Raw genomic sequence first — 12005 nt, 5'->3', positions numbered from 1 at the left:
ACAACGGACCAATAGCGTTAAAGATTCTCCCAAGTGGGAATATGACATGAAAGTGAAAAGTGCGCTTCTGGCGAGAAAACAAGGAAATTTAAATTTCCAAAATAAAATTACGGCATTTACCGAGTAAGTTCTGCGGATCAAACATCCCCAACACCACCAACCTGTTTAAAGCGCCGGAAATTCGCTTTTCGTCCTCTCAATTTCGTGAACAATACCGCCACGAGAGGGCAGTGAGTAGGGCATCATGGCAGTGGTTGTATGCACGTGGTCATGCGAGGGCATTTCGGGAGAGAGAGAGAGAAAGAGCGAACTCTCCCCACTCTCGGCCGTACCAGGGCGTTTGGGGGCTAGGTACTTAATGGTCATACAATAAGAATATTCATATGATATTAGTACATAAATAATCCCTAGCAGTTACTAGTCATTTATTCACATCCGGATATAGTAATAATAATAATACACTCACTTTAACATGACCAAGTGAATCTTTAGATTCACTTTCTAGCGATTTTTGAAGTGCTTCCTTAATCAAACATTTTCCTTTATACCTAGTAAACATTCACCCAATAATATAAACAACAAAGTGAATTATAAGTAAATAAAGTGAATAAAGTGAAGAAGAAACAATTAATAAATCTTGAATTCTAGACAAAAATGGAACAACATATGTAAACCATAGGTAGATCGGTGTTCGGACGCTGATTATTAAACTCGGTTTGAAATCATACACTTGTTTTTAATTCAATGGCTTAATAAACTAACCCAAGCGTTGAAATCCAAGAAAATGAATGGGGTTCCTATTTGCGGATTCAGTAATTTTAATCGTTCACTTATATTAACGGATAATAATTAAATCGATGAATGTTAGCTGATTGAAAGAAGATGAAATTAATCTCCACAAATCGTCTATCTTAATCAATTTCTGTAGTTATATTTTAATCTTCAGACGGTGAAGAAGATTAGTAGCTCAAGAGAATGATTTCAGTGAAATTGTATCTGTTGAATAGTTGAATTGTTCTCATTGCCATCTTAGACAATATCGTCAAAGGCATAAACTTTAGAGGTAAAAATCCCTGACATTGTCTATTCGTGGTGCAAGTTAGCGAATTGACATGAAATACGTATACGAATACCTTAGACACCAAGTACCATTAACCAAGAACACTGAATATATATATATATATATATATATATATATATATATATATCTTTACAATTGAGTTTGTCCATATATTTCAATTTATGGTTAGCCAATAAAAGGTTTCTACTCACTGCTGGTTTTCTCGCTAATGTTCCAAGTTGATCATGTATATAGGAAGCGGATAGATCAATGTCTAAACTCGAACAACTGCCTAACACAATACATACATGAGTATATTTTTTCTATCATAAAATTTATTAAATATGAAGCAACTCCATAGAGCTAAGAGTCCGTTAATGTACATGGCTCTTACTAAGTGTTTAAACTTAAACAGGTGAAGTTGATCTGAAAAGGAAACCAAGATGTATGTAAAATCTTACATTGATCGAGATAAATTAGTATTAGCAAGTTGCTAATTATAGTATTCCGACATCAGACAGTGAGTTTTAAGCGTTATTTAAGCCCTAACACTTTAGGCTGGGCTACTTCGCTTACTACCCTATACATGTGTTGTATGCAGTATAAGCTATATGGCTATATAGAGCTGAAGGTCTCATATGAGGCTGGAGGTTCGCCATTGTTATTGTGGACGGTTCGGCATTGCTTTGGCAAGTTTTGCTGACTGTTCATGCACAAAATTGGTTTGCTGATTAACCGATTTCATTCATACTGGTGGTTGCTTTTCAGTGTTCCCGAGGGCCATTGTCATTGGGACATTGTAAGGCATGCCGCCATTGCTAGTATTAACGAGTTTGACTGTCGTGTAAGCGGAATAGGTCAACTTTGGCCTGTTCGTGCTGTGCATAATTGATTCACGCGATCATTGATCGGAATAACTATACACGTGGTGTGTGTGTGTGTATATGAATGGTGCGAATGGTCCACCAGGGTGCTTGGTACCTGTGTGGTTGCGCCACAGGATTGAGCTGTACTATTCAGATTGTAGCGTTAAAGCCTGTACGGTGTCTGGTTCCCCTGCTAAACGGGGTTGAGCTGTACTGTTTGGGTTTTTACGTGAAAGTCCGGATGGTGTCTGGTTCTCCTGAAAACCAATGTAAAATTACCCTGGCCCACAAGGGTATATTATATAACTTATATAACTAAGTTACTTTAACACAATTACTATGCATAAAAGTACAACAACTAAGTGGTAGGAAAAAAATCAACTTACCAATGACCGAAATTTAAATGCATTGCAGCACCAGTCACTGCCATATGAGCACAGGTATTACTAGAATTGATAGGTGGAGTTAACACTGATGATGTGATTGTTCCTTGTCCTACTGTTGTCGTTGTAGTTGTCGATACTGTGCCAGCTCCAGAAAATGTTGACGTTGTTAATGATATTTCTGGATTTTGTACCGATGCCATACATGTTTCAAAGTATGCATGTAATTCGTTCTCAGCCATCGTAAGATTTCGTTTATGCAAAGCATATACATGTGAGGCATAATGCTGTTTTAAAAAAAGAAAGATAGAAACAATGAAGATGAAGAACTTTACATAACGTGGTGAAAATACTTGGTGACAATTGATACAATCAACTGTAGTACTTGGCACCGATGATTCTCAGAAAGAGGTCTTTGATTAATCTAACATTCTTGATATAAAGGCTGATTATGCTTTAAGTACAGATATACACGGAACTCAAAGCTCCTTTATTCATGTGAAAAATTTGGTATGGATGTTCAAGGAAATGAGAAGTACAGTAACAAATGTTGATTGACTAACTTCGATTAATCTCTTCAATCATGGGATTTTAAGGTTACACTATCAACCGATTCCCTTTCACAAAACTTGACTATCTCCTATGTTAATGTTTTCTCAAAAGTTATGGATTCTAACACAATCAGAGGACTTTCACCGTTTTGATTATCTCAGTTATCACGAGACATTTACAATGTAATTATTGTTAAAGTGTTTACTTGCTTTTCCATTCAAAAACCTGTTTACATTTCTCGGTAGATACAGATTGTTTCAAACAAATGACTACTCTTTATACTATTTTACCTCATAGATCAGATCCTCAGAGTAGAGCATCTGGACATTCTTCATGCTTTTAATGATGTTTTTCAATGTAAATTAACAGTTATTGCACCAAACTGAGTCAAACGAAATCTTAATAAACTTGAAGGTATCTTTTGCACTCAACCCTGTAATCGGTATCTCAGAGCTAGTAAGCTCATTTGAACTTTTCAGTATCGTGCCTCCATGATTATTAGATGAAATTAAATTTACGAACGAAAGAAACCACTTTTCGACTGTGGGAAAAACCACCTTTACAAATTTCCGATCTTCTATTCATGATTATATCCCCAAATACCTTGGTATGCCCAAGGGTGAGAAGAATCCGCTCTTCCTCACAAAATGCTCTCACATTGCCATGCGTATACAGCCAGTGCCAGGGAATTCCTACTCACTGTCTTCTTGTGACGGAGGTGTTGTTTACGAGATTGAGAGGACGAAAAGCGAATGTTTGCCGCTTTAAATGGGTTGGTTGATACAGAGGGTTCACCTACAGGAGTTGGAAAACCATGATTCCAAACCAATGGTGCACATTTGTTCCCGTATCCTGAAGGAACAAAAGGGTGTATGAATCTATTATTGGTCACCGGTTACCATGGGACTACATTTCCTAAGCTTGCTGAAATTCAAAAAATAACACTTACCGTATATGATACTTCAGGATACATTTTTTTAGCTAACAATAAAAGTTCATTGTATTTTTGTAGATTAAGATTAGGACGTCCACCAATTTTTCCAATAGAATCAATAATTTCTGAACAAACATCTAAAGCTTGATTACGACTGAAAAATATGAATGAATGTTTGTTTGGTTGAGAAAAACAAACAAAAGAAATACTCGTTAGGAATAAATCAACGTTTGAAGTTGAATAAAAGTTTTTCAACTAAAAAAAAGAGGTTATGGAGAGCTTTTTTTTAATTTCATGGTTAACACCACTGATCGATCTTAGTTAAACGACTATTAAAAAGCAAGAAGCATTTCGTTTTAGTATAGGACTCCTTAGCAGTGTGTATCCATGACCCCACCAGCGGAGATCGAGCCCAAGAACTCTGATTTTGAGTGTGAACGCTCAAGCTCCAGATCACTGATACGTGTTTAACTTCAATAGATTCGTAATATCACACAACCACTTTCCAATGTATGTAGTGTGTAACTGCCTGACAGTCTACATAGTTGAACTCCACTGGTCACGATTTCTCTCTAATGTTAACTATGAAAAGTTCTTTTACAATGTAGATGAAAGTGATTGACGGAAAACCTATTGAAAGGCTAAACCAAGACAAAAATCAGTCCATGAAATCACTGACTGTTAAACTGAACAATGGCGTGAGATTTAGACTATCTCCATGACGTTCGTGTGATAACTGGGTGCTGGGTGACGTGACTCAGAATTGAATACAATGGTGCAGATGCATTCACACATTACATCTCACCTAGATCTTTAGTTTCAGTGCTCCACCATACATGCCGTCTCTTCAGCTATTCTTCTTGAAACATAGTTTTCAATGTCTAGTCTTTCTCATTATAACTGCTGCTAGAATTATACCGACTTCATTATTTTTATTTGTAAGTGGTAGTCATTTATCTGAATTTATTTATCACTAATATCCAAAGGAACAGTCATTTACTTCGATAACTTGTAACTCATTCTGATTCGCTTACTGCGAAGCTCTTTTCTCCACCTCTTTCTTTCTCTCCCTAGTTAGTTCACTACAATCAATCTAGTATATTTGAACTAGGTTGATTACAATTTCTATACCATTTTATTTTTTGATTGAACCGATAAATGTTAGACCACCGTTGAAAACCTGAAAGAACTGAACGGTCGTTTCGTCCTATTGTGGGACTCCTCAGAAGTGCGTATCCACGATCCTGCTAGAGGGATTCGAACCCAGGGCCTTCGGTCTCGCGCGCGAATGCTTAACCTTTAGACCACTGAGCCGGCATCCAACGGTGTTAATGTCTAACCATTTTGAGTGCTATTAGAGGTATGAGGGCGGTTATCCGTTTCCGGTTGCTCACACCGTGGAAGGGTTCTTCTGGAGGTACCTGGGAAGGAAATTAGATTGGAGATGGTCTTAGTGACCTGAGAGCGTGACCGCAGTGCCCAAGAGACAACTACTTGAGGTTGGTCACACACGACCTTTTTGTGAGTAGTTTTCATGTTAGCTCCGTACTTGTTGAGACCTTGTCATTGAAGATGGATATCCCTGGGATAAGGCGAGGTGTGCATTTTTAGGTTCGACCATTTCTAACCCCACCACTCTTCGTGGGAAAGCAGCATCACTGTCATGCTGGTTGTCTGAAGGAAACATTTATTTATTTTAACACATAGATATTGGCACAAGGATGGACCAAATACATATGCGCCACACAGATCTCACTTGAAGGAAACACCTTACTGCTGTCACACCTCTGTACAGTCAGCAGTACGACTTCGCCTTCGAACCTTGGGTTTGTTGCTTTTAGTCTTACCGCTCTTCAACCGACCTGTGTGGCATGGTAGGACCTTGAGGAACGGTTGTTCCAGCCAGTATAGCTCGGTTGCTTCATCACGATAGGCAAGCCCGACCACCACGTCAAGGTAGTAACAACGGTACCAATAAGAGACTGATCAATTGCAGTCTTAAACTTCAATGGAAAGATTCAAGTAAACAATACCAAGTGAGAATTATGATATGTATATAAAATGGATAACGATAATAATAATAACATAACTTACGTTGATATTAAATATTGATCTCTAGCGAATGAATGAGCAAACTTTTGTACAATTAAATCTTCAGTATCAAGATTTGATATAGAACACATTTCATTATCATAGGCATCAAAGAATGAATCAAGGAATTGTATTATTTTTTCAAAACTTTGAGAATAAATTCCAAGTGAAAATTTTCTTATAAATAAGCCTACAGAAAAAAGATTGGGTGGTTTTTATCTTTAATAATATTTATGTAAACACTAATTCTTTCTTCTTGTACTAGGTCCTTATATGCAATTTTTCTCTTATAGATTACCACCAATGAATGAACTACTACTTCTATGAATTCGATGTTCATATTCTTATGCTAATGAAGTATGGCAACTTGGACCGATGAATATATATGCTTGATCTTACGTTGTAACTAACTGAATGGTACAAAGGAGCACTGAATACATATTTGCCATACAAGTTACTTGATTTGTGAGTAGGCTGTGATATTGCCCAAGTGCCTAGACAGATATCGTTAAAATGAAATAGTAGCCTAGTGAATTTAAACCAATTCAATACAAATACAGGGAGAATTGTCATTAGTAATCCTTGTTACCTTGTTCTGTTATTTACATAGAAAATAAAAAAATGTAACTACTCCTATTGGTTTTGATCTGAAACTATATTTTCCCACAAGCTACCGATGTCAAAATTCATCGATTGGTTTATATGGAGTACTTATACAATTTAGGTGTCTAGATTGGAGATAAAATAGGTTTCAATTTATGGTTCAACAAAACTACAAAACACTAGGAATATCTATTTTGTTACGATGCCGCAACTAGTCTGAGTACTGATAATCCGTAAAATGAGTAGAAAATAGTTACAATATGGTATGAAGCTTTTGAGTGAGGGATACGTGTATCAAACTAGCATGTGTTGAATTATCACAACTTAAAATGGCTCCAACAGACGGTAAAAACCACTGACTTAAGACTGTCGTGAATGACTCAAAATCAAAACTAGTAGCAATACCACTGTAGCTTTTTAAATCCAAAATAGACAGTAAGATATCCTTTTGGAAGAATAAAGACCACCTCAGTTCTGCTGTCATCTGGAATGTGTTACCTATATCCTCTCTCGTTATTCATTTCACAAAACTATCATCTCTTGTATGGTAAATTCATTGAGTCACTCAGTCACAACGCAGTACCTGGTACGTTCAATTTGCTACACCCCATTAGAACAGAGATGAGACTGACAGGCCAAGTCCCAGAATAGCAGAGGTAGTAACGGTATCACTGGTAACGAAAAAGATTAAGCATCGAAGATACGACTAAAAAACACAAATTAGTGAAACTAAAGTTGTGAGGAATTTAGTATCGGGATTTAGGGAAAACAAAGGGTGGATGCACCTCTGCCATTGCAAACGATTTCTAGCCATGTCAATTAAAGTCTCTAAGCAATGGTTACGATAAACACGCGGACCCCAACTAAGTAGTATGTACCTATTAACATAGCTAAGTCCAACTGTCAGTGACTTCATAGACTGATGCCATGTTTTGGTTTGACCACCCCTAGCTTTCTTCCAACCTACTCCTATACCAGAAAACATCGCCCATCAAGCTAGGCGGTGGTTGTGAAAACGTAACACATGTCTCGACCACCTCAGTTCATGGAGATTTACTCTATTCCTAATCTAGGCATTGCTTACTCCGTGGTTCAAAGATACACGACCAATGCTTTAAAGAAACCTATAATCGAATACCAGTAACCTACGAATATCTTCTATTCTCAATGACCATGCTTGGTAGAATGGAGAGGATTGCTGAGCAGTACACACCGTTTGGTAGACAGACGGATATCTCGCCTGCTCCACAAGTGACGCGGGTTGGCAAAAGCCAATACAGCCTTCTGAATCCGTGCCGAGATTCCGTCAGACACCAAACCATTAGGACTAATGAAACACAAGATAGGTGAAGTGGTCGATGCGTTCAATTACTTCATTTCCTATCACTAATTCAGGCAATGACACAAACCAATCTTGAAGTAAAATTTTACATCTGGGGAAAGAGAAACGGATGCTTGCATTGTTGATCAGAAGACTGTATTTTGTCAGCATCTTCACCAAACACAACTATATCATCTGCGTGTTCTAAGTCAACAAATGAACCTCCAGGAAGATCAATCCCTGAAAAGTCAGACAATGAAAGTGTTGTCTCCAAAAGCATGTTTATAACAAAGTTAAATAAAAATGGGAAAAGCGGACAACCCTTAAGAACGCCACTTCAAGTAACCAATTCCTATGAAAGTTCCCCATACGTTATGACTCAACTAGTAATGTTCGAGTAGAGAAAAGGTACAAGGTTAACGTACATTTTATACGCTTTCCAATGACAGACAGTTCCACAGAACCTCACGTTCAACTGAGTCGGGAGGCTTTAAAGTCAAAGGGTAAAACTATAATCGGACGTCGAAATTCTAACCGTAACTGCTACCTCGACGGAAAGGAGGGGTCAAAAAAGGTCAATCATAAATACACCACACCTCACATCACCCCAAAGATTATCGTCTCCCGCGCCAAGGTCTTTTGAAGTGCGGAGCTAACATACCAAAAGCTTTCCATAATAAAGCCTTGTGCGAACGGCCTCAAGCAATGCTCCCATGGGCTTTGCGACCACACTCCCAGATTGCTAAGACTACAACTACTTCAGCTTCTTTTCCAAGTTACTCAAGAAAAATATCCTTTTACAGTATGGAGAACCAGTATGTGACCATTTCTGACCCCTTCTTTCTGTTGTGAAAAGGCAGAATCGCTGCAGATGCTGATTGTTCGCGAGAAACACTTTACTGTTATCATACCCTATTACAGTTTTCAGTACGACTATGCCCTCAGACCTTAAATTGCTGCTTTCAGCCTAACCGTTCTCCAAACAACCTGGTAGGATCTAAAGGAACAAATTTTCCAACCAATGTGGCTCCGTCGAGTGATAACGATAGGCAAATTCGACCACCACGTCGAGGTAGCAGCTACGGTCAGAATGGTTTGTCGTGTCAGTAATTGTCGCTTTATAGATAAAACAAACAACAAAATTAGTTTTTCTTGATTAATACCATAACTTTCACGCAAATGATTATATGCAAGCTCTACTCACTGCCTTCGCGTGGCGGGGGTGTTGTTTACGAAATTGAGAGGATGAAAAACGAATTTCCGGAGCTTTAACCGGGTTTGTGGACATGGAGAGTCCATCTAGGGGAGTTGGAAAACCCACATTCCAAACCAACGGTGTACATAAGCTCCAGTATCCTGAAGGAACAAATGGCGTATGAAACAATTGTTGGTCACCGGCTACTATGGGACTGCATCTTCTTACGATGCTCTACTGCCTTGTGGATCAGACCTTCAGGTCGAAGGCTCGGGGAGTGGCCCCCTAAGAAAACTACCTGCTTCGGTTTGGGCACCCGGGTAGTATCACAGACCTCACACATATCAAATGAGATTTGTGTGGCGCATATGTATTTGGTGCCTCCTTGTACCAATATCTATGTGTTAAAATAATAATAAAGCTCTAATACGAATCAATCACTACTTAATATTTGACATTTAACAAATTTTAAAACGATTTATCGTAAAATATCACTTAGCTTACCGAAAACGCTGTCTTTAGTCAAAAGAAATCTTCTTCTATTACTATTTTGACTAACATCACCTCCGCCATCACCACTATCCTCATCGTCATCGTCATCAATTTCATTGCCAACATTCAATGATTTTGCAAAGATTAGATTTTTAAATGTTGACAAATTTGTGTACGCAACAGCCTCATAGTAATTGCGTAGTCTTTCAATTCTAGTCAATTATAGTTTTTTAATCATAAAAATATGATTATATATATTTACCGGCCTCGAACCAATGGTTTTAAATACGCAGGAATACGTGCACTTTGCGAATTGCATTTCAATATGTCAAACGGATTACCAATATTTTCCTCAAAAGAAGCCTATTAAAATAACAATCAACTAACCTTCAACATTTCATACATTAGCATATACAAACTGATTGTATCTTTTGAATTACTATACTGTATTTGGTCCTCAGAGTTATCTGACATCATTAATGAACAGATATATTCACGTAAGATGATGAACAACATAAAGCTGTTGTGTGTAACACTATCAATGAAATAACTTTCACCACCAATTTTCTGGTAGAATATCATTTTATCAAGATGTAATTTGGCTGTGTTATCTGAGGAATTAACAGAACTTCATGTTAATTATTTAAAACATGTGACAAACAAAGTGCCCTATAAAGGATAGGATATGAAGAAAAAAATAAAGCTATAGGCAAAGACAATCAGTGAATTACTGTTCATAATTACTTTGTTAAATAACTGTGAAACTAGGTTATTAATTTAAGTGTATTCAATGAGACTGAAAAAGGCTTGACCAACTTACTACAGAATTCAGCGGACAACATTGGTATACAATCCACTAACTCTTATACAGAACATTTGAATGATCTGACAAATTAAAATTTCTGACGTTTAGTGAATATTCGTACTGAGATTAGCCTTCAGAAAATAGGGTCTTTTTCATGCATACAGTAAATTTAATGTGAAGTTGGGAATTATAATTTCTCAGGCAAAGGCTGAACGCTACTTGTTATACGTAAATATCACATCAACCTGTTTGGGCACAAACTTATAACAAAAATTGCAAGCTTGATTTATTGTAAAGATATATTGTAGTAAAGTATTCCTACAGAAATACTGAAACTATATTCAGTGTATCGTACATAAAATATTCCTTGGCTATTTGGATATACTAACAATCATACCTACAGAGATGAATGCCTTGATAAAGAAGTATATGCATGATGTACATAAGATGTTATGTAAGGAGGCAAATCTTTCCTTTAAAACAAACGTGACTATGGAGGTGGTCCATGAGACGTAAAATAAATGCTCCTACAAACTCAAAGTACAATCCTACTAGGTTTAGGTGGATCTTAATAAAAGGCTGGCAGTTAACTGCCTAGCGATCTCCCTCTATTCAATGTAAAAACTGACCTACATGTGGAGAATATATAACGCAAAATAGAAAACGAACGAAATGCCAAAGACCTAATATCACATGCTGTAGAATAACTTGAAATGGCATCATAAGAACTTTAATGTACAACTCCGCAAAACTCACGCAACCTATTTAACCTCGTCACCAGAACACGCACTAATCTCCCTATTTATGAGAAAACTGTCATTTTGGGGGAACCGCTCAGATAATCTTGAGAGAATGGCACAAAACCCCCCAAAATTTCCTCAGAATCGAGATATTGGGATTACGACAAGACTATAATTTATGTACGGACCAATCACGTGTAAGATAACAGGTCTTGCATTTTGGCGCGAAATTCACACATTCCTACGGATAAATAGGGTTTTTGCATTATAGCTGGTGTCAGCTCGTGATGAAAACCATAAATCTAGTTTCTAACCTTAATCATCAACTGTAAATCTTAATCTTAATTCTTCACACAAGTTTGTAAACCTCATTAAAGAGGATCAAATTTGGTCCTGCCTATTGAGTGAACACTCTCAAGGTCAGTCAGGCATCGCTCAAAGGTCGTCCAGTAATAATATTCTCACCGTCTATCCAGCTTGTGACAAATCAGGAAACAGCCTCCGTGAATAGACAGTTCAGAGTTAGGATTCAGTGGCTGCAAGTAACCATTTAAGACGTTTTCAGTGTTACAAAGAGGTTTTCCCAGAGCTCCATATATACACAACTCCTGAAATTCGCACTAAGGCTTAAGCGTTGTATCCTGAGTTATGGTTTGCTTGCCCTTCACTATGTACTCACCACGAAAACCAGGAAACAGTAACGCACAAAACAAATAGCCCCCAATAAATATTTGTCATTCAACGTCAGTTACCCGTGTGCTTGCTTACCGTGCTTTCGTGTCTGGTGACAACAAATCACAGATCATTTCAGGTGTGAATCTAGGTATATTCAGTGATGAGAAAAATATATTGATAAGTTATAGTGAAATATGTGTCGAGTTTTCTCTTGAAGGACTCCCGGGAAGTCAATTGGTCTATCTCAGACGACAGTGAGTTCCAGAAGTTGGTTATTCGTATGGAATA

The 12005-nt window shown here is 37.5% G+C and overlaps 1 protein-coding gene across 1 annotated transcript in view; it reads right to left on the bottom strand.

Moving 5' to 3' along the window:
• Window positions 1-11433, bottom strand: part of MS3_00008195 (uncharacterized protein) — a 32530-nt gene extending 21097 nt beyond the window's left edge. Inside the window, exons 1-8 of the mRNA XM_051216545.1 lie at window positions 11357-11433; window positions 9885-10166; window positions 9760-9848; window positions 9510-9709; window positions 5890-6076; window positions 3811-3949; window positions 2313-2596; window positions 467-548 (exon numbers count right to left, since the gene is read on the bottom strand). Coding sequence (XP_051067141.1) covers window positions 467-548; window positions 2313-2596; window positions 3811-3949; window positions 5890-6076; window positions 9510-9709; window positions 9760-9848; window positions 9885-10079 — 1176 coding nt within the window. The 5' untranslated portion in view covers window positions 10080-10166; window positions 11357-11433. The remainder of the gene's footprint in view (window positions 1-466; window positions 549-2312; window positions 2597-3810; window positions 3950-5889; window positions 6077-9509; window positions 9710-9759; window positions 9849-9884; window positions 10167-11356) is intronic.
• Window positions 11434-12005: the final 572 nt, after the last annotated feature.

This window comes from Schistosoma haematobium, chromosome 4 (genome assembly GCF_000699445.3).
Source record: "Schistosoma haematobium chromosome 4, whole genome shotgun sequence".
In the NCBI taxonomy this organism is placed as follows: Eukaryota; Metazoa; Platyhelminthes; class Trematoda; order Strigeidida; family Schistosomatidae; genus Schistosoma; species Schistosoma haematobium.
This window is presented reverse-complemented; position numbering and strand designations above follow the sequence as displayed.